The 22,481-nt window shown below is 36.7% G+C and overlaps 3 protein-coding genes and 1 pseudogene across 7 annotated transcripts; 1 reads left to right on the plus strand and 3 right to left on the minus strand.

Moving 5' to 3' along the window:
• Positions 1-3,749: 3,749 nt before the first annotated feature.
• On the plus strand, positions 3,750-6,777 carry LOC125222352 (uncharacterized). Of its 4 annotated transcripts, none has more exons than XM_048124893.2 (7): positions 3,751-4,216; positions 5,436-5,522; positions 5,659-5,790; positions 5,886-5,949; positions 6,197-6,321; positions 6,451-6,523; positions 6,632-6,777. In XM_048124893.2, the coding sequence occupies exons 1-7, from the start codon at positions 3,845-3,847 to the stop codon at positions 6,634-6,636; spliced, it is 858 nt and encodes a 285-aa protein (XP_047980850.1). In that variant the 5' UTR covers positions 3,751-3,844; the 3' UTR covers positions 6,637-6,777. The 4 variants fall into 4 exon arrangements, with proteins under 4 accessions (XP_088918807.1, XP_047980850.1, XP_088918808.1 ...); XM_048124894.2 differs by having other exon boundaries at positions 3,753-4,216; positions 5,889-5,949; XM_089062681.1 differs by lacking the exon at positions 6,632-6,777 and having other exon boundaries at positions 3,750-4,216; positions 6,451-6,528.
• Positions 6,778-6,919: 142 nt separating this feature from the next.
• LOC125222353 (vesicle-associated protein 1-1-like) lies at positions 6,920-9,479 on the minus strand. Its single transcript, XM_048124895.2, has 8 exons — positions 9,246-9,479; positions 8,974-9,044; positions 8,732-8,813; positions 8,428-8,543; positions 8,145-8,312; positions 8,005-8,046; positions 7,657-7,734; positions 6,920-7,205 (listed from the first exon to the last, which is right to left on the minus strand). Exons 1-8 carry the CDS (start codon positions 9,295-9,297, stop codon positions 7,095-7,097), a joined length of 720 nt encoding a protein of 239 aa, XP_047980852.1. The 5' UTR covers positions 9,298-9,479; the 3' UTR covers positions 6,920-7,094.
• Positions 9,480-12,989: 3,510 nt separating this feature from the next.
• On the minus strand, positions 12,990-15,162 carry LOC125217918 (cytochrome P450 family protein). Its single transcript, XM_048119493.2, has 2 exons — positions 15,008-15,162; positions 12,990-14,181 (listed from the first exon to the last, which is right to left on the minus strand). The coding sequence occupies exon 2, from the start codon at positions 14,123-14,125 to the stop codon at positions 13,130-13,132; it is 996 nt and encodes a 331-aa protein (XP_047975450.1). The 5' UTR covers positions 14,126-14,181; positions 15,008-15,162; the 3' UTR covers positions 12,990-13,129.
• Positions 15,163-18,421: 3,259 nt separating this feature from the next.
• Positions 18,422-20,816, minus strand: LOC148933578 (uncharacterized; annotated as a pseudogene). Its single transcript, XR_016132920.1, has 2 exons — positions 19,248-20,816; positions 18,422-18,708 (listed from the first exon to the last, which is right to left on the minus strand). The product of XR_016132920.1 is annotated as an uncharacterized LOC148933578 (transcript).
• Positions 20,817-22,481: the final 1,665 nt, after the last annotated feature.

The raw sequence follows: 22,481 nt of genomic DNA on the forward strand, positions 1-22,481 counted from the left end.
AATACTTGTTCTTAATTCTCATTCTCAAAAGAAAACACCTCAAGTACTTAGGACAGAAGGAATACTATTTTTGAAAATTTTGAGTTAAAAAAGTTTTATTTATAAGAGATTTATATCTCAAAATTATCCTAATTAATAAATTATGTAATAGGTATACAAATTTGTTTATTTTATGTGTGGCCTAATTACATCATGAACTTTATATACGTGTCCAATGTAATATAATGAACTATATCGATCGCTGCGACGCTAGTTAATTTCGCAGGATCTCGTCTGAATTGACAATGAATGCCTGATTTTGTTTGTACTTCTTAGTAAATTCTGTGAAAGTGTGTATATTAGAGAAATATGAGAAATGAAGACATCGTGAAATGATTTAGTTATTCCATGAAATTTATTGAAAGTGCAATTCATTCCACTGCAATTAATTCATTTAATGTTGAAAAAGTCATGTCAAAATTCTAAAATAGATTTCGCCAGGTCTTGCACATCGCGAGTCATGAATGGATAAACTTCTAAAGTAAATTAATACTCTAACTATATTTACATTGATATGTAGCATTTACTAACACCAAGAAATATTTAAAACTCCCAAATACTATATACTCCGTATATAAAAATTCGTCATTAAAACAATCATTTCTTTCAAATTAGAATGGTAAAGTGAGGCCCACACCACAATTTATTTATATTCTTTCTTTGAGCAATGATAATTGATAAGTTTCACATAAAATCGATACAAGAAAGATTATGATATAGGAGTAGTATATTTTAATAACATTGACTAAGTCATAAAAAACTGTTATTTCTAAAGAAAATCGATCAGGATTGATTTCGTAAAAAATAGCATTCTCCAATATACAAAAAAAAAAGAAGAAATTAATTATGGGAGGGGGGATGAGTCTTGGGTGGCAAATAATCAAGGTTGAAACCTGCAACATCTTCTCCATCTTCTCTTCTTTTCTTTTGAGGAACCCTAAAATCTTCCACACTCTCTCCCACTCCCACTGATTTTTCTCCCAAATCACGATTGATCGGCTTCTCATCATTTCCCTGCACACACAAATTAACACCAACATATATATGAGAAATTGAGAATGATCATGAAGTATGAGAATTGTCATCACTGAATTACCTTTATAAGAAACTCCTTAGCAAGAGGATGATTGTTAGCCACAGAGATAGCTCTAGCATTGCATGAATGAAGTGAGATTAGTAGAACAAGTAGAGTAATATTAGTGATCCACATTTTGATGCAATACACAAATCAGATTCAGATTTATATATGTACTGTATCGCTATAAAACAGCAATTCCGGTAGCCGGAAATTATGGGGGAAATGGAACACTATAAAGTTGGAGATTTGGTCCAATTAATCTGTTAAAAAAAGATGGAAATTTTTAATTTTGGGATCACAAAGAAACGAGTACAATACTTGTGCTTATATATGATGAACAGCTGAAGACTCCAAAATAGAGATTTTTCCATTTTGTCCCCTCGAAATGAAATTAAATATTAAACAAAAGCATAAAGTAAAAAACATGAACAATATGAAAATAAGAGGCTGTCGAGTTTGTTACCATCGAGGAATAATTAATTCACCCTTATTTCGCTTGTCTTTGTGTGTTGTGCTTCCTGATTTCTAGTTCTTGCTTCCCCACCATGTTGCATGCATGTTACAAATTTCTCATTTTTTTTCAATTTATATAAAACGTGAGAATATATATATATATATATATCATGATCTACTATTTAGCTTATTGTTACGTGTGAGATTTTGTGTTAAATTTAAAGTACTTGATTGTGTTTAGTACATTAGATAATTATACTACGAAACACAAAAAAAAATTGTACATTTTTATTGGTATGTTAATGTAGTGTAAATGATTGTATGCATGTACAAGACAAGGAATGTATGATGAATTAAATAAACAAGTCAAATGTGTTGTGTATGTATGCTTTTGATGTATACATCCTTTCAAGTTGTGTAAGGGTAAACTGATTTCAGTGTATTTGAAGAGTTAATAAAGCTAATCTAGCTAGGAAGCACACTCCCAAAGACCAAAGTACATTTATTTTGTGTGTGTTTTATTTGTTATTTCTATTGCCTTATATTTAATGTTAATTATTCGTTATAACCGTACGAAATTCATTCATTATACTTGAAACAAATGAGATTAATGACCAAGTGCAAATATTAATTTGTTAGCTTATTAGCTATATGTATCGATTGAATGAAAATCCTCTAGTGTTTTTAGATGAGTTGTTGAGCAAATTAAAATTCACATTGTGAAAAACCAATCATCAGATTAATACAAGTATCACAAACATAATATCAGAACTCGCATCATATAAAAAGTGTGCGCTAAAATTACTATTTACATTAAACTCATCTACTACTAAAAGACTAAAATGAAGTGGACACGTGGATATATTAACAGTAAGGCTGCGTCTGATATTGGTAGTTTGTTATGGTGGTCCAGGAACATTTCTTTCCCCTGCTTCTGCATAATGTTTCTTCATTTTCACATGTTTTTAACTAATAGTACCATCATGTAGAGGAGTATCCATTATTTTGTTAGTCAATTGAAGAATAATTGCAAGTATTAGTAATGTTGGACTTATATGAAATGAGGGTTTATAAAGTAAAAAAATTGTAATATGAATAGAACTGAAGTCGTTGATATATCGATGATCATCTATGTATAACGACAAAATTGACAATAGCAACCCACAATCAAAATCAAAATGGTAGTATTTTTCTTTGTTTGATTAAATAATATGAAGGGCACATTCCACACGTGGAAGGGGGAGAAGCTTAAAAGCATCGGCAACTGTGTTGCATAGGCAAAGTATATCGGTACATGGGCATTAGCATGAACACCGCTCTCACCCGTCGACCAATGATACTGTGTCACATGGCTTATCTATGAAATATTTTTATCCTAAAATTTTGATTTACATTTCCAACGACTCTTAATTATCACCACATTACTCCCAAATTAACCATAAGTCTACAATGGATCCAAACAGCAGATCCAACTAAAAATATCATAGATCTATTAGAGTGAATACTAATGAAGGTCTTGTCTTCTAACTCTTCCAACTGCTAAAACTGCAACACAATCACACCATCTCGTCTCCCCAATGTATCATCTCGATCCAACTTCCCAACTTCGAATGCTATCCTTCATTGTCAACCCCAAGGGCTGAGCAGCCATATCTTTAGTTCCATAAACAAGACAGATATAAGAATGCTACTACTACAATCTAGCGAGAATTAATTAATGACTTATGTCCGGCTAGCAGGGGAAAGGGAAAGTGATGCCTCAGCCAATTAGTGCCCAAATTGAGACTTTCAAATGTATGTTTAAATTTTCAATTAATTTTTTATTATTTCAACCATCTATATTCTTGGTTTAACGTGACTGGAATGTTAAATTCTAATTTTTGTTTCTCAGAGAAACGACGCAACTTTAAAGCATTTTTTTTTTTTTTTGACCACAGGTGTATCAAACACGCCTTTAGCGGAATTTGTTTAATTCTACTTGACCAAGTTTGCAATTTAAAGCCGAAAGTCTTCCCGATAGTAGGATTTAAATCTATGACCTCAAGGTCACCACCGCCAACATTTTCAGTGACCGATGATTCCAACATTTTCATTTACCTGCAATTTCAAAGTGTCCAAGGGTAATGACTTTATTTATATTATATTATTTAACTAGTCTTTATTATTATCTCAACTTTGTTTGCCTTAAAATAAATTGTACTCCTACAAAACTCCCGCGTTCCTGAAATGAAACCCTAAAGTCTAAATCCAACAAAGAACCCTAATACAGGGAAAATGCCTAAATTGGAATTATCAGAATCGGAATCCGAAGATAAAGCTTTGTCGTCGGAGGAGGAAACCGATAATGGAACTGCAAACGAGAAAGACACACCTTTAGATCAGGAGAAAGTATCTGAGTATGAGAAGCAGAGATTGCAGAGAATCGAAGCCAATAATAGAAGAATGGAGGCTCTGGGACTGCGCAAAATGGCAATTAATCTCATGGGATCTGCTCCAAAAACCCAGAAGAAGAGTAACGATAAAAAGGCCAATAACAAAATTGTGGATGAAGACGAGGAGTATAATCCAACGCAAGAAGATGAGGAAATCAGCTGTTCAGAAGATGATGATGATGATAACGAGTTTTCACCCTCGAACAAGACAAAGGTAATTATAATAAGTATTTTAGTAGATTGATCTCATATTGACTTATGCTTCGTTATTTTGTTTTTTTTTAATCTCTGTGGCTTTTCTATTCCCATATAGTGTTGATTTATTGTTAGTTAGTAGCACTTTTTTATGATAACATAATGTATCATGCTGGTTAAGAGGGATAATGTGCTGTGTAGTGCTGAAATGCAGTCATAAAGCTGAGTTCTTCCTTATCTAACGAGTTTATTGTGAGACTTCTTGATATGCTCTGCTTGAAATTAGGCATGAATGAGGCAAGAGGAACTTGAAAAAATGTACCCTAGTTGTCTTATTCATAGCTAGTTTAGGCCGTTAGGGTGAGGGAACCTTTTGGTCATTTTTATTGTATCGCAGTGATTCTTCATGTGCTTTATCATTTACGTTTTACATGTAGAAGGATATCCTTTTTTGAAGTCGTCGGGGTGGATTGATTTGGTTGGGTGCGAATGGAGAGAGCAGATCAGGGCTGGTTAGGATTAGGTTACCTTTTGATTACTTAGCAGTTGGAGACATTGTCAGAACCAAGGAGGGCATGTATATGAACTTCTATAAAACAATCATACACTGCATCAGTAAATATAGATGTAAGTATTTCTTACATTTATGCATTGTGTGTGCGCATTGATATAAAAACTATTTAGAACGTTTAAGCTTAGATTCATGCTGAATAAAAATTCAAAATCTACAGTAATAGTGAATTTGTATGTTTGCCCGCCTTAAAACCAGAATCCAAGATCTTGCTCTCGTTGTCTCTGGGGGTTTAATCTCTATGGTTAGCAGTGAGATTCGACTTGTCATGTTTGTCTAGAAAAGTTGGTGTACCCGCTAGGCGCTACATCACTGAACAAGAACTAAAGTAAAATTGTTGTACCTTGTCCAGATTTATTGTGTTTAGAAGACCAATAAGTACAGATTTTGTTAATTGGTATGTAAATGCCAAATATTAAAGATGATGTACTTCATAATCATATGTGATGCATTGTGGATTGTAATTTGTGATAGGACATCTAATTTATATTAGATCGTAGTATTGAATAGCTAATAAGTTGTGTATGCCATTGCAATACGCATTATGTATTTGTCCACCTTTTTACGTATGTACTGTTCTTCTAATAGTGTTCTGGCATCATGACTGAGAATGCCTGTTGAGTGTGATTTGTACATTTCCTTGCGGCTTATCTTGAACTTGATACAGATGAAGAAAAATAGTACTACACCTAAGAAGCGAGGCCCCAATAATCTTGACACAGATTTTGTGGATGATGATGATGCCTTGATGCAAGTAAGATTCTCTCCCTTATATATATAGCCCGCATTCTTCAATTTCTGTTGGTTATAAGGTGCTAAGCTTATAAGATGTTCAAGGTTTCTGATTTTTAACCGTAGTGGGCATTCTCAACATATATGCTGTGTTACAGGCAATTGCTCTATCTTTACAAGATACTGAAACTTCTGGAGCTCATGTTCTGAACTCTGTACCTTCCGAAAATGACAAAAGAAAAGAAAATCCGTCTATTCAGGACCGTTCACGAAAGAAGGGAAGAAAACCGGTTAGTATTATTCATTCTGGTGATTTTAATAAGAATATCAGTTCTCATTATATTTCATCGATTCTCATTTTCTTATACATGTCATCTTCGGTCAGCAGATAACTAGCCGAGTCAATATGAATGAAGATGAAATGCTTATACACTTCTTTCAGTTCGATGGTAATGAAAACTTTGTTCTTTGATTATTCAGATTATTTCTATAGTACAGATTATATTAAAACTCAATCAAAGCATCTCTATGGTAGGAGCTATAAATTTATAGAATCTTACAATTGATACGCAGAGACATCATCCTTTACAAATCAACTAGTGATTTGCATTTTGAAAAATAATCAATGTGGGCATTTTTACCATCTTCTCGGTTCCTTCACAATTGCTTACAAATGATTACACGAAATGTTAGCAGAATCTGGGAGAGGGAGCTTCTTCCTCAGAGACGTACAGCGACTAGCAGCCACCCATGATTTTACATGGTCTGAAAGGGAGATAGCTGATATGATATATTGCTTTGATAGTGATGGAGATGGAAAGGTCAGTACATCTTTCTGCTTTCTCAAGGATTGTGTGTAATCTAGTTGGTAATGGTATTAGCTATGTACACTAAAGCTACAGCCTACAGATGAGATTAAGTAATTACTTTCATCCTGCGGGCCGTTTCAGATTAGTTTTGACGATTTCCGAAAGATTGTGGTTAGATGCAACATGTTGAAAGCTTCTGAAAAGGATGTAACTGGTTAGCTAATCCCACTCTCCTATCATCCATCATCTTTGCAGAGCTTTTTTCTTTTTTTGTAAATTCAGTGTTTTGATACGTGACTTTATTTCCATCTCGTGTTTTTAGGTTGAATGGCAAAGTTTTTAGGTTGAATACAGGACCTACTATTCCTATGGAAATCCATGTTCAGGCTAATCAATCATATACTATGTAATTGATTCTCTATCCTCAAGGCCCTTCTATATTTACAAGTGGTGTTCAATTTGTCATAATATTTATATTTGTCCAAAAGCAAAGTGTTGTACAAGTAATCAGGTTCTAGAGAGTGGATTGCCAGATCTGCTAGCTTGAGACGAGTCGTCATTATGTAAAAGTATATATGTATCCTTGAAAAAAAAGGCTAAACACAGCAAATGCACTTTGAACAGTTATAGAAACCAGCCAAACCCATGTTTCTACAGTCAAGCAAACCACTATCCAAAAAATATTAAGCTCTTAAGTGACATTCATTCTCCTTCAATGTCCTAAAATGAACATGCGTGCAACTGATTCGGATATCTGAATGTGGCAACACAAACACATTGGGTGACTACGTTCTCTTGAAAAGATACCCCAACAGGATCCCAATCAAGCCAAAGATGATGGCATACATGACGGGGACACCACTGGTGCTTCTGTGACCTTGACGCCTTAGGAGTTCCTGCATGCCATAACAAAATGAATAACTAAAATTATTCTAGGTAGAATTTCAGTAGCCCATGTGAAGTCAAGAGAAAAAGTCAATGTCTTATTTAAGAAGTCAGAGTCGAGTTTGCATGCATTCAGTGAATTTCAGGATCAGATAGATATCTGTTAATTTGATTAGTTTAATGGTAGACTTCTTGATGATATTGGTCAGTAAATAGTGCTTAGCATTCATTCTGCATCAGTAGATTGCTGGTTCTAAATTCAGGTTTTCCAAATCAAACTCATTGGATTGCAAAATGAAGGTCACTTTCATTTAAAACTTTAAGATTCATGGCAGAAACCAATTGGAGCACGGTAACCTAGCACACAACCAAATTACCATTGTTGATCAATTTAAACATGTTTCTTAATATTTCGTCATTGACCTTAAAAAAAGTCTCGGAAATCAGACATGAAAAGGTTACCAGTTCTTGCTGAAGCCTGCTATTTTGCTGAATGATAGATTGTTTCTCTTCAGTCAGCTTTGAGATGAGAGCCTTCACCTACAAACATGCCAAAGTCAACGATCAGCAAACAGAATATCTAAATGACCTTTACGGCTTTGCTAGTGTCAGGGCGAAGATATCATCTAAATGAAATCCAGCAAACTCATGAATTTCTAAAACAGGTAGATGACAGGTAAATTATAATGTCATAAAAGGGGTCTATATCTAGCTAGACAACAACCAGGAATCTAGCTTTTAAATAACTACTACTACTATTTGATAACTAGTGACAAGACATTAGGAGAAACAGAAAATGAATAATATAACCTCTGATGTGATTTCATTTGTTTCAGGGAATCCTTTTGACATCTGCAAAGTCATAGAGAGAATGAAAGATTATTGCTTCTTTGTTTAATCTGAAATATCTTCTTGCTAGAAAAACATATGCTACAGCATACAATGCTTACCATGTTCGAATCAGAAGCTTGATTTACAGTCCCGTCCTCTGACACTGATGCTCTAGGTGGGGAGCCTTCCTCTGACCCCTCTCGAACAGGTGAAGGTGGTCGAGGGGGTGGAACATAGGCTACTCTCAATTTGCATTCATCTACTTGGTTCCCCGAGTCTTTGTTGAACTAAATACAGATCAGGTGCATTTGTTTAGCATCTTTGACAAAACATTCACAGCTCTAACAATCTTTGTTTAATAGTAACATATACTATATGCTGCATCAAGAATCATAAAATTACCATTTCTGGAGTAATATCCTTTGAAGATAACCCAGGGTTCACCACTACACTCTGGAGGAGAAACTTATCCCTGCATTGCATATCCGGTGGAGCCTCTTTTTGAGCTTGCATGGTAACTGAATGAATGACCAAAGGATTCCAGAGACACTGTTATGTAAGGACGCAATAACAAAATATCCTCTTGAAAATTTCTTCCATCTAAAATTAACTTAATTTGCATAACCCTTGGTTGAAATGTAAATCTAATGATGAATGAGCGCATGCACAAACATTTAGAGAAAGAGAGGTGGATGGAAGGGTAGACCTGTAACATCACAACTAGAGTGTGGCATCACAACTCCAGTGTTTGGCCTCACACAGTACTTCTTCGGATTCGTCGTTTTCACCTGAATACAGAAGCAGAAAACCAAAAGGTAGATAATTCAGATACATTGGGATCCATATTAACATTTCTTACTAGTGTTCTCTTCAAGTTCACAAAATGAAAACATCACGAAATCCTAATACTAATCCAAATAAAGTCTATTAATGACACAAAACAGCTACCTTGAATGCAACATGATTCTCAGACTTGTTCGTCAGCTGCATCGAACATGAGATCTGCTTCTTCAATTCAACTATCACAACAAAAATGCAAAAGATATTAACCCAAGAACATAAAAATCCGAAGTGCGGATCTAAAAGAATAAAATTAAATCAGCCTCGTCACAGTTCCCCTAAACCACGGATTCTTCTTGAACTAAATTGAACCAAAAACCTTCCAGCACACTAAGGCAGACCTGAATTCGAAACGGAAACACAAGAGGCATCTGACTTACATGGGAATTGAAGTTCGAGAGGCTCAATTTGAAGGAGCTCGGTGTTACTCATCTCTTTGCCGATCGCTGGTTTCCGCCGGAGAAATGATTGTGTTATAGATTCCGGCTGAAGGCGGCGGCGGAGATTGAATCGATCACCGGCGAAAGGCGATATTAATTAAGAGAGGTATGGGAGGAGAGAGATCTGGCTGGGGTTTTCGAATTTTAGGAATTTTTTGTGCTGCCTTTCTTCTCTTTTGTTTCAAAAAGAGAAATAAATTACGTAACGTTGAAAGTGCAGCTGTCTCTTAATTCCACTTTCCCCCCATAAGTTTATATATATTGCATCACTATAGAGTTATGCAAAAAAACATACTACCATTATGCTTTTCATTCATTAATATACACGTTATTATACAAAAATAATAGGAGTACATTTCACTAGCTCGTATTACTCACATTTTCATCAATTCTTTTTACCATATACATTTGTGTATCTTAAAACTTGATTGGTAAAAAAATAAGTCTTTTAATAGCAGATAAAGAGAGAAACAGTTATGTTGATTTATTTTTTAATTCAGGTTTTATATTGTCTAAAAATCAGATTATATGCTTAAGCAAAATTTTAAGAGAATAATTTTCTTCAAAGTTAGCTTACAAAAGTGAGTGATGAACGAGAACAATTTATTCTTCAATTTTTCCAAATTCAATAAAAATTTAATATCCTACTGTACGAAGTTTCATTTGTCGTAGTAATTGTCTGATTTGTTACGACTATAAATAAACATGTAACTTTTGTATTTCATAATGAGCTCAAAAGAAAATTTTATTTTATATTACTAAAATTTTTATTCAACTTTTTCCCCTCGTATTATTCATAGTTGGTTGGTGTGTGGTGGGGGGGGGGGGGGGAATGGTACACTTCTATAAACATAAGGGGTGAATACTGGAAATCGAGTAGTTGAAGGAGCAATGTGAGATTTATCAGATTCTCTTAACCAACCCCCTTTCTTTTTAGTACTAATAATTTAATTACGACATATTAGTGTTAGGTAGTAATGTAGCAATAAAGGATACCTTTTAAGTTAAAATCTTGTGTAAATTAATTGTGAGTCTTCACTTTTATTTTGTGGAGTATTTATTTATTAGTAATGTTTATTCGGTTTACGGTTTACCATAACAATCAAAATTGATCCAGCTATCTCTTAAATTTCATATTCCAATTTGATATTAGTAGAATAACTAAATTTCTTGATTCTTGTTGGAGTTTTGATTCCTAATTACCTCCCCAGCCAGAAATCGGAAAAGAAAAAATATCTGATTGATGCTTACATATATAGCACCCTATTTTCAGTGGATATTGTATAAGTTTTTATTTAAGTTGATGAAACAAAGAATAGAACAATAGCAACATAAAAAAAAAACATATGAACCTAATTTAAAGTTACGTTGCAATCACTAATCAACAAGACAGTGAAATAAATATATATTAATGTTATTTTATTGCGGATATTCTTTCCCTTTTATGCTTTTCTTTGTTCTGTGTTTTTTATTCTCTTTATTGCATTGGTTGGTATAGCTAGTATTATCACAAGGTTGTAAATTAATCTTTTTCATGTATATTCCAGCAGTATCTCCTTTTATATTTTAAAATACTCTATAACAGCTTTTCTAAAAGTAGACAAGAAAGGAATTAAACACATATAATTAAGTTACAAAAGATAAAAGCAAGAAAATTAAATAAAATATTATAGTATTGTTTACAGAGAGACAAATATATACAATTTCATACATAATTATAGGGCATAATCAAGTAATTATCATGAACCGTGAAATGTACTTCTACACGATTGGCTGATTCCTTCACGTAAAATTCCGCAGCGGTGCTCTTACCGCCGTCCGTCTGTCTGTGCCGTTGAGCAGGCGTCGTCCGTTCGCCGCGGCAGCTCGTCCGTCCATGCCAGCGGCACGGCGCTGCTCTTAGCTAAGAGCATGTCCGTGCCGCTGAGCAGCCCTACGTGGCGTATTCTTATTGGCCAACGGCATAGCCGTTGGCAAATTTGATTTTTATTTTTATTTACTTTTTAATTCGAAATTTATTTAAAAAAAAATTTTTAAATAAAAAAAATATTTTCCCACTTTCCAAAAAATTATATTCGTTTTCTACCCACTTTTAATTTATTTTTCAATTTTTTCCCCCAAAATTCACATTTTCATCTATAAATACTCCCACTTCAACACAAAAAAATCCCCATAACGCTTTAATTATAGGAATTTTTAATTTGTAGGATTTTAATTATGTATTTTTTTATTTTCTAGGATTTTAATTATGTATTTTTATTTTTTAGGATTTTAATTATATAATTTTTATTTTTTAGGATTTTAATTATGTAATTTTTATTTTTTAGGATTTTAATTATGTAATTTTTATTTTTTAATGTATTTTTTATAATGTAGAAATGTTTTTAATAATTGAAAGATTTAAATTGAATAATAGAATAGTGAGATCCTTGAGCTTGTCCTTAGCTAAGAGCACGGATGTGGGTATTGTGCTTTTAGCTAAGGACAAGGAATAAAAGTGGGTCCGGGCCCACCTCCATGCTCTTAGTTAAGAGCACATACGAGGATGCTCTAATTATACCATTGTTACTAGTATTTCAGTTTCTAATTTATTTTTTTTTCTTCTAATTTTACGTGCGATCAAAGTACTGTAATTATGGCCTTATAGACATACTGATAGATATTTAAAATTTTACATTTAGATGTTATATGATGAACCCCTTTTTGAAAAACAAAAAAGGAATGGGTCAGTAGGAATAATTAAAGGCACCCGGCGAAGAATATTTTTTTAATGAAATAATTTGGAAAAAAAGAAACTCATTTACACGAATTGACTTGACCTTTCTACTTGATGCCTATGTGAAGAATATTTGGATTTTTTTTTTAAATGGAGACTTATTTACACAAATTGACTATGATTTGATTCAATTTCTTTTAAATGTAAGTTGTTGCGGACCTTAGGATGATAATTATAAATTTATAATAATAGAGCATTAATTTAAGGGTGTTGATGAGTCCAGCCAAAACCAACCCATTTTGTGCTTTTTTTAAATTTATTTTGGTTCCAGTTGACCCCACAGACTGAATAAATGACCTGCCTGGAGTAGAATATGGAGTAGTATTTATTTGCGACTTATTTAAACTCAATATATTTGAGAAAAGTTCATTCTAACTCAAATGGCAAAGTTCAATCACAATTAAATTAAGTTCGTGAACTATTCAAAAAATATAGATATATTAGTTTAACAATTTGACATATACCCTAAAATTTATTCTTAATTGTGATATACTCCACATTAGTTAAACTTATTTACTAAGAAACATTAAAAGTATTAATCAATTAATAATTATTATTCTTGTAAGAAACATTTTGCATATGATTACTATAACTATAGTCTATAAGGTGTAATGGTGCATATCAGAAAATAGATAGTACAATGTTTATTTTTATTTTTTAATTTGGGTGGGCGACTTCTTCTAGCACTTGCCAAGGGAATTATAGTGGTTACGTATTTGGACTAATAACGTGACAGATGGGTATGCTATCATCAAAACTTTTCCCTATTTCTCTTTATGATAATGATAACTCTTGATAGTCGAGACAAGATTTATGGGCCGCTTTTTTGACTTCACTTTAGAGGTGGCAATTAGTGGCTAGTTAATATGAACATGAATATACAATATACATGATACATGGGGGCTCCCTTGGATTTCTAAGATGACAGCCTATTATTAATTTATTAGTCATGATATGAGTTTGGTTTGCAATATTGAACCTAATACATAATTGATGAAACAACTAAGGGACTATTATACAATGTGGTTTCTGCCACATAAATACCAGTTCATGATCCAACCTCAGCAGACTGTTGTTGATAAGCACGAGCAGTAAAACCAGCATACCAAGCAACCCTCATGAGTTGCACCCCAAGAACCAGCACCCAACAGCACACCAATCCCCTAAGCGTGTGCACCGTCCACGATGGTGCCCCGACCTCTGCCCCCAGCTTCAGCCCTCTCATCAGCTGCAACAGTCGATACGACTCATAAACAACCGGTGTCACCAACCACACCGGTGACTGCCAGTGCCAAGTCAGCATCTCCGTCAGCAGTTGCACCAACAGAAGCAGGAAGTAAGGGCCTAAGAGCACTCCCCATGAGATCAAAGGCAGCTGAGGCTGAAGCAATCCTTTCTGGGAAGCAATGAACATCACCGAGGGAATGATGAATCCAGCTACATTTGCAATGATGTTCCAGAAACTGTAACTTGAAGGAGGCTTGCTGCTGCAACCTTCACTCTCCTTGTTTGGACGAGCGGTGGAGTCTGCCATAAGGAGAAACAGGGTCGCGCCAAGATTGAAAATGCAGTCCAGTCCGGTAAGGGATAGAAGGCTGGCTATGTTGGGGCCAAGGAAAATAGATGATATTGGCAGCCACAAGGTGGGCACAACGCCGGTCACCAAGAGAAGCAAGGGGCCAAGAAGCCATAGAGGCTGCCTAAGGTAGTGGAACTGCATAACAGGCTGCTTATTTGCATCCACATGTTGATGCTCCGTCTTAGTTATTGAAGCTTCAGCTGCCTCACTAGAAGAAGTGATGGTTTCAAAGATATTGCTAGTCTCTTTGAGCAGTGGACCTTCTTTCTCCGGAACATATGTTACTGGAGGTGGTTCCCATCGAGATGTGTTAGCACAACAAATGATCCGAAGACCGCTGCTAACATATGGCAAGTTACATCTGCCAAACAGACTCTGAGATTTATATAATTTAGGGGTTCTATGATGCAATTGGGAAACAGAATGTACTGGATTACTGGATGGAGACTGGGTAAACAATGACATGATGAGGTTCACAAATGAATCTTACAGACAAAGCTTGGAATTCGGCTTCCAGTTACCTAAGTAGAAGAAAAAGAAGCATTTTAGAGAATAAGCGAGATCTTCAAAACAAACGAACACCCATGGACAACCGACAGCATGATACAAGAATCATAAATGTGAATATTCAAAATCTGTAAGTTTGTTCAAGCTCACATGCTTAGTGTCGTGCGCCAATTGTGTCCAAGAACTATACCTACACATTCTAAACGACATGACGCTTCGTACGAACTCAACTAAACTAAAGCTATTCTTATTTACAACAGCACAGGTGAAGCAACCCCTCAACATCCATAACCATGTCATATGCATATGCCAAAATCTAGTGGTAGCTTATTTACAGCTAAGAAGACACTATTCTCCACAACAAGCCCCTTCCCTGATCTTGATACAGGAGTTTCAATGAATAAGAGCGATCAAACCTCATGCTAATAAAACCTTATTAATACAAGACTAAACTCGATTAACCTTTCACTAATCAGAATCTACTGCTGTGACACACCAAAATCACCAGAAAGACAGTTTGTTTACACTTTACACACTGACACACATACAAATCATGGAGTACCGTACTATTTTCAAAGCAACAAGAGACTGACATATTTCTCTTCTTAAACCAGAGATTAAATTAAGCATGAAGAAAGCAGTAACATCATAGAACATAAAATTCCGAAGACGCAAAAAACTCAGAGAAGAATAATTTCTTATTCAATTCGATAAACACGAAGGAGGGGCCGATGATCGGTTCAGATAGGATAACAAGCACCGGAATGTGTAAACCCTGATTAGTCTTCTTTAATTTAGGGTTAAACACAAAAACAATTGAACTGAGAGTAGTAGGAGTACCTTGGAACGGCAAAGTGCAATGGGATTTGAGATAAAATGTGTAGAATCAGCCGCTACCTAAATCAGTGGGATTTCGTAAATTTTGAGGAGTGGTAGGAAATTATTTTTTCTGGACAGATTTTTAAATGGATTAACCCTCCACCTTTTCGGTAGTTAATATTATTATTAGTGGATGGTATTTTACATTTGATACCTGAAATCAGAAAAATAAAACCAACTACTACCATCTATATATTCATATATGCTTAACGTGATTTATGTTAAAATACTAATATGAGTATTTCTTTTATCATTACATCCATCCGTGTACAAATTTTTACTATCTCATTATATTCTTATATTAGTCATTTTATTTTATTTTATTAGATTATTTTACTATAATTTTTTCTTTTACTTTAATTATTAATATGGTTGGATCTTTATTTAACAAAGAAAACAAAGTTTGCATATGGAGCCAGACAGGCAGTGGTGTTTAGTGAGTGATTGAGTCTGAAAGCTCATATCATGGCTTAACTTGCGTCTCCAAAAGTGGTGTTTGCTGCAGATATAATTAGAGATCAGAAAAGATGTACTCCATTATTGCTTGATTACAATATGCGCTAGGGTTACACCCTTTATAGCCATGAGATATTTTACATATGGAAAACTAAATCATAGGAGATCTTATTCTAGTTATGGTATACAATCAATTTAGAATCAATCATCTTAATTATGTGATTTTTTTTCCAACACTCCCCCTCAAGTTAAGTAACGGATTCCCGATACTTAACTTGCTTAGTACTTCTCTATAAGACTTCGCATTCACGGCTTTGGTTAGAATATCTGCCAGTTGATCCTCCGACTTCATATATGGGAATTGAACAATCTTGGCTTCAAGTTTCTCCTTGATAAAGTGTCTGTTGACTTCCACATGTTTAGTTCTATCGTGCTAGATCGGGTTTTCAGAGATACTGATCGCAGCTTTGTTATCACAGAACAGTATGCACGGTTTCGATACATAAAGATCAAGTTCTGTCATAAGCCTCTTCAACCACAATATTTCAGTGAGGCCACTTTTGATTCCACGGAACTCTGCTTCAGCACTTGAAAGTGCCACCACCTTCTGCTTCTTGCTCCTCCAAGTAACAAGATTTCCCCCTACCATTGTGAAGTACCCTGCCGTGGATTTTCGGTCATTTGGGTTTCCTGCCCAGTCTGCATCGGTAAAACCATTAATCTCCAAGTGCTCATGTTTCTCAAACAATACCCCATGCTCCGCAGTGCCCCTCAAATACCATACAATATGTAATACGGCTTCCCAATGATCCTCCTGTGGTGAGTGCATAAACTGACTCACTATTCCCACAGCATATGCAATGTCGGGTCTAGTATGAGAAAGATAGATGAGCTTGCCCACCAGTCTTTGATATCTCCCCCTGTCTGTGAGCTTCGCCCCTTCGACTATCTGTAGCCCATGATTTTGTATCATTGGAGTATCTGCTGGCTTGCAGTCTATCATGCCCACTTCTGCTAGAAGATCCAGGATATACTTCCTCTGATTGATGAAGATCCCTCTATCTGATCTAAAAGCCTCAATTCCCAAAAAATATTTGAGAAGACCTAGGTCCTTCATTTCAAATTCTTTGAACAAGTTCTTTCTCAATTCGCCAATTTCTTCTTCATCATCCCCTGTGATGATCATATCGTCGACATAGAAAATCAGGCATGTGATTTTCCCATTCTTTTTCTTGAGGAACAATGTGTGATCTGAGTTGCTCTGTCTGTAGTCATACTTCTTCATCACTTCAGTGAATCGGCTGAACCAAGCCCTGGGACTGCTTTAGTCCATACAACGTCTTCTGGAGTTTGCACACCTCTCCGGGTTGAAACTCATCTAAAAAACCAGGTGGGGGAGCCATATAAATGGGCTTAGGTAGTTCTCCATGTAAAAAGGCATTGGTCACGTCGAACTGGTGGAGTGGCCAATCCTTGTTTGCGGCGACTGAGAACAAGACTCTCACCGTGTTGATTTTTGCTACTGGGGAAAAGGTCTCTGCATAGTCAACCCCGTAAGTCTGAGTGTATCCCTTTGCGACAAGTCGTGCCTTATATCTCTCAACAGAGCCATCTGGTCTCCGTTTGATAGTGAACATCCATCTACATCCTACGGCTTTGACCCCTCCTGGCAGCTTCCCCTTCACCCAAGTATTGTTCTTCATCAATGCTTTCATCTCTGTAAACATTGCCTCTCTCCAGTGTTTGTGCTTCATTGCTTCCTCAGCAGTCTGTGGAATCTCTTCTTCCTCATAGAGTGCCGCTTCAAATGCACGTGCCATTTTACTCAAATTCCCTTGTACAAAATTTGCAACTCCATATCTGCTCTTTGCTCCAATTTTCTCAGGAGAATACCGTTTTGGAGGAATACCCCTAGTACTCCGATATGGGAGAGCATACTTCCCAGTGTCACTATCGACAGTGTTGTCTTCTTCTTCTGCAGTGTTAGTATCAACTACAACATGTTCTTCAGAAATCGGTACGGGGCATACCTGGGATACCGGTTGAGGTTGATCGGGAGGTGGTTGAGTAGACTCTGGTGGAGAGGCGTGCTCGGCGACAATGACCGCAATGGTCTCTATTGGTTCCTCAATTAAAGGGCTTGGAGGTGACACAAACCAACTTAGACAGTCCCCATGATTAGTTTCAGGATTTTGCTCCCCCTGACTGCTAAGGTGGTGTGGGTAAAAGAACTCGGTTTCCAGGAAATTGCAGTTTATAGTGGTGATGATTTTTTTAGTATTCGGGTCAAAGCATCGGTAACCTTTTTGGTTTACCCCGTATCCCACAAAAACACATTTGGTAGCACAAGGTGAAAATTTGGTTCTTTCATGTTTGAGACTATGGGCATAGACAGTGCAACCAAAGACTTTAGGTGGCATACTAAGGGCTTCAGGTATTTTGGCTTGTTGAGAGAGGATATCAAGAGGGGTTTTTTTGTTGAGGATTTTGGTGGGGAGTCGGTTTATGAGGTAAATTGAGGTTGCCACGGCTTCGGGCCAAAGAAAGGTTGGGACTTAAGATTCAAGCAATAGAGCACGAGTGACTTCTAGAATCGTTCTATTTTTTCTTTCAGCTACCCCATTTTGCTCAGGTGTATAGGCACTTCATCATTGATGAACAAGGCCCTTTGTTTTAAAAAATTCAGACATGTCACTATTAACGAATTCCCTCCCATTATCAGAACGTAGGATTCTTATGGTGGTTTGGAACTGGGTTTGGACCATATGAAAGAAAAGGATAAATTTTTTGACCACTTCAGATTTGTGTTTCAAGAAATAAATCTAAGTCATCCTAGTGCAATCATCAATAAATGTAACAAAATATCTAAAACCCTTTCCCCCAATAACAGGTGCAGGGCCCCAAACATCAGCATGCACAAGCTCAAACATAAATTTCATACGAGTATTCAAAGGTTTGAAAGATTGTCTGTGGCTCTTGGCCAAAACACATGTCTCACAGGAAAAGTCTTTAGGAATTATAAAATTTGGAAACAAAAGCTGAAAATAACCATGGGAAGGGTGTCCTAGTCTTCTGTGCCACAGCCAAACCTCTTCTCTCGTGGATCCGTGAGCCAGCATTGCACTGCCATGTTGAGCTACCCCGTCCACGTAGTAGAGTCCTTGTCTCTCAGTGCCACGCCCAACGATCTTCCTCGTCCGAATATCCTGTAAAATACAACAATTCGGGTGCATCAGAAGTGTGCAATTAAGCTCTCTTGTGACATGGCTTACTGACATTAATCTTTGAGATAAGCTTGGCACAAATAAACAATTTGATAAACGAAGACTTGGAGAAATTTCTATAGTTCCAGCCCCTGCTACTTTAATTAGTTTCCCATTCGCAGTTCGAATATAAGTTTTAGTAACCTCACTAAAGTCACTAAAATCCCTTCTTTCTGGAGTCATAGTATCTATAGCCCCACAATAAAAAATCCACCCCCTTGTATCTATTCTATTACTATTTTGCACGTTAAATGCAGCGGAAATATTCATCAAAGGTGCAAAACGGTTCTGGGTGTAAATTTGGACAACTTTTGGGTGCACTTCGGAATTTTTGAAGTTTCTGGGCAAATTATCACAATAAGATAAATCATGGGATTCAGATTTAAGGCAATGGGGTATATTTTGATATTTAGCATAGTTCTGGGGTTGGCAATTTAATAAAAAGGAGTTTTTAGGGTTTGATTGAAAATCAAACCCTTTACCGCATGTCATCGCGCCGCTCCCCCAATTCTGATCTTCCATCGCACCGGCCCGTTCCACAAAGTTTTCGACCCGGATTCCGCTTCCGCCGCCACCATCACCGCCGATTTCTGGCTGGAGAAGGTTGTTTGGCTGGTTTCCTCCTCCATTCACCCCTTCTCTGTTTTGATTTGGGGTTTCCCGTCGCTGGCCGACATCGACGATTCCGACGGCGGCGAGCTTGCCTTGGGCTCGCGCCTTCTGTTTCTCATCCCACCACTCCGGCTATCCCACCCGGAAAAAGCAGGTCTCCCTAGTATGCTTGTTCTTCCCACAGTGGGAGCACCACAATTTACTTTTGTCCGGCCTTCATCCGGTGGTCTGGTGTGTGGCTCCGGCAGGTGGCGGTCGTTGCTGGCCTCCACGGTTGTTCGGTCGATCCCTCTGTGCTCCGTATCCATAGCCTATTTCCCCCGATGATGCATCAGCGCTTCCCACACCAGTGGAGTCTCCGGTGGGTGGAGCGGATGCCGGTGGCATAATCTTCTGTCGAGCCGCCTCCTTCTTCACCCACCCATAGGCTTCTTCGACTGAGGGGTATGGCTGTTGCTTAAGGATCTCCCGACGGATGTGGTCGTACTCTTGATTCAATCCAGTGAGAAACTTGATGAGTCGCTTCTCACTCGTGCTGCCGATACTGCCCGATCCCCTTATCACAACACGTTACGGGTTGCTTTTGAGTTCGATCAATGTTCACCCACAATCCGTGGATTCGACGGTAATACGTCTCAAGATCAAGACTTCCCTGTCTCAAATAGATTATTTTATCTTCCAGGTCGTAAATCATATATGGATCCGCCTTGCTTTCGAACGTGATTGCAAGATTATCCCACAAAGCTTTGGATGTTTGGTGGTGAGCGAAATCGGCGATAATATCATTTTCGATGTTATCGACGATCCAAGAGAAGACTACCAGATCGGTTTCTTCCCAATCCCGATATCCTTTGCTGCTTGGTTCCGGCAGGTCGTCTTGGATATGTGAATATCCCCTCCTGCTTCCTATCGCAACTTTCATCAAGCGCGACCATAACGGGTAGTTCTCCCGTTTAATTTGAACGCTACGGTAACGTTCTTGTTTGTCCTCAATTTTGAGGATTCTACTGCTGGTTTCTCCTCTTCAGAGTCTGACATTTTGTAGGTGAAAGTTTGGGTTATGTTTCTGGTTTAAGGTAAAGGCCGAGAATTGGGTATTACACGGCTATGATGAGAATTCTCTGAGCTAGAATTCTTCCTGCTCTTGATGCCATGAAGAAATAAATAGGGATCGGAAAAGATGTATTATTATTGCTTGATTACAATATGTGCTAGGGTTACACCCTTTATAGCCATGAGATATTTTACATATGGAAAACTAAATCATAGGAGATCCTATTCTAGTTATGGTATACAATCAATTTAGAATGAATCATCTTAATTCTGTGATTTCTTTCCAACATTTGCAACTAATTAATGGAAACGGTGTTTCTTCCCTAGATGTAAAATTTGATGAAGAAACATGTTCATTTTCGACCACAGGAACAGAGTATTTACAAGATAATGTTGTGGATTTTACTCGGTGGTCTGATGACTGATATCAAGAACAAATGGCATCATTACCACGGTTTACATTCTTAATCATGAAATTGTGATATTTCATACTAGAAAGAGCTGTAAAGCATCCGGGGGCTCATATTTGTTTTTAGAGAATAGCAAATTACCATCTGAGTAGAAAGGCGTGATCAGAGAAGCCTCATAAATTTAACTTTTCCAAGCTGGAGTGGAGTTTAGTGTCTTTGACAAAAAAAGGATCTGTTCTTCAAATTTATGACAATCTTATTAAAGATGAAGTGCTAAAGTCTCAAATTTGGAATTTTCGTCTCACAACACTCAGGTCAAGGCATATTGATTGGGATAAGTATGGGCAGCTGGTCACCCTTTATTTTTTCATAAGATTACTCACATCTTGCTATTTGTGTGGAGCTACGGATTTTTCTCTATATATTTGCAAATCTAATTATTTTTGTGATACCGAACAAAAATTCCATGGCCCGGGAGCCTTATTGAATCTGTTAGAATTGAGAATTAGTAAGAAGCAAATATAGAAGGACTTGCTGACACCTATGGAGTGGAGCGAAGCAAGGTATATTAAAATTAAGCATGTGCATGTCAATGTGCTGTTTTTAGGTTCTCCTGTACAACCTTGGTATACTTGTTTCAGAATATTAGGTAGAGATACTCACTTGGTAATGATGCAGAAGCCATAATGTCCATTTCTTCATCTGTAATTGATGGCCATTTATCTACTATGCACTCTCTGATTATATAAGCAGCTGGAGGTCTATCAAAAGAGTTGCCTCCTGCATTTGACCAACATCTACTGCAAACAAGTGCCCTGGCCTTGAGCTAGCTACATTTTACGAACAATTTCAACACGGCTTTCTGCCTGCAGGCTGTAAGATTCATGCACGCGAATGCTTCACGTAGTTTAATCAGCGTTGCAGAAGCCATATCCTGGAAGGGAGAAAGGAAGGAAAACAAGTTGTAGGCCTCTCTTTGCTGCCAAGAGATGTTAGATAATTGGTGCAATTCACCTTTACACATGTTAGGGGGTGTTCGGTATGCAAGATTGTATCCGGGATTAAATTTGTAGGGTGTTTGGTTCATGAGACAATCTCACAACTCATGGATAACCATGGGATAATTAGTCTTAGCTAACCCCCTATGACTAAAAGAAATAATCTCACAACTCAATCCTAGATTATATCTTGGTATTACTTTATCTTGGCAACCGATCACCACCTTATTGTTATGTATAGATGATTGAGTTTATAACATATAGCAACGATGAATTTCATGTTTGTGTTATGTTAGATGAAAATCATTTTGGGGTGCGAAAATAATTTGTGTTTTTAATTAAGTGGTGGATTTTTTCTATTTCTCTCTTTTGAGTTCGAATGAAGTATTTCAATCTTGTGAAAGAATTTGAAGATTGGGAATTAGATTTTGAAGGTCTCATGTAAAATCAACGTCTATATATAGACTAATAAATACTCCATAAACCAGGTAAAGAGGCTAACACAATTAAACAGGCCGAAAAGTTAAAATAGTAGGAGTACTAAATAAGTCTCATAAGTCATAATCAATTTTGAACAAAAAAAATGAAAAGCCAAGACTAAAAATATAGCGATATTTTGGGGGGAAAGTGTGGCTTGTTAAGT

Source organism: Salvia hispanica, chromosome 1, assembly GCF_029641045.1.
Source record: "Salvia hispanica isolate PSC_SH4W2 chromosome 1, Shi_PSC_v1, whole genome shotgun sequence".
In the NCBI taxonomy this organism is placed as follows: domain Eukaryota; kingdom Viridiplantae; phylum Streptophyta; class Magnoliopsida; order Lamiales; family Lamiaceae; genus Salvia; species Salvia hispanica.

What these genes read in the sequence shown, in the direction of transcription:
- LOC125222352 (XM_089062681.1), top strand. Translation starts at nt 3,845, where the DNA reads ATGCCTAAATTGGAATTATCAGAATCGGAATCCGAAGATAAAGCTTTG. An exon ending in CACCCTCGAACAAGACAAAG is followed by an intron (nt 4,217 to 5,435) that starts GTAATTATAATA and finishes AACTTGATACAG; the next exon opens with ATGAAGAAAAATAGTACTAC. An exon ending in ATAGTGATGGAGATGGAAAG is followed by an intron (nt 6,322 to 6,450) that starts GTCAGTACATCT and finishes GGGCCGTTTCAG; the next exon opens with ATTAGTTTTGACGATTTCCG.
- LOC125222353 (XM_048124895.2), bottom strand. Translation starts at nt 9,297, where the DNA reads ATGAGTAACACCGAGCTCCTTCAAATTGAGCCTCTCGAACTTCAATTC. An exon ending in AAGCTTCTGATTCGAACATG is followed by an intron (nt 8,047 to 8,144) that starts GTAAGCATTGTA and finishes ATGACTTTGCAG; the next exon opens with ATGTCAAAAGGATTCCCTGA. An exon ending in CAAATGAAATCACATCAGAG is followed by an intron (nt 7,735 to 8,004) that starts GTTATATTATTC and finishes GCATGTTTGTAG; the next exon opens with GTGAAGGCTCTCATCTCAAA.
- LOC125217918 (XM_048119493.2), bottom strand. Translation starts at nt 14,125, where the DNA reads ATGTCATTGTTTACCCAGTCTCCATCCAGTAATCCAGTACATTCTGTT.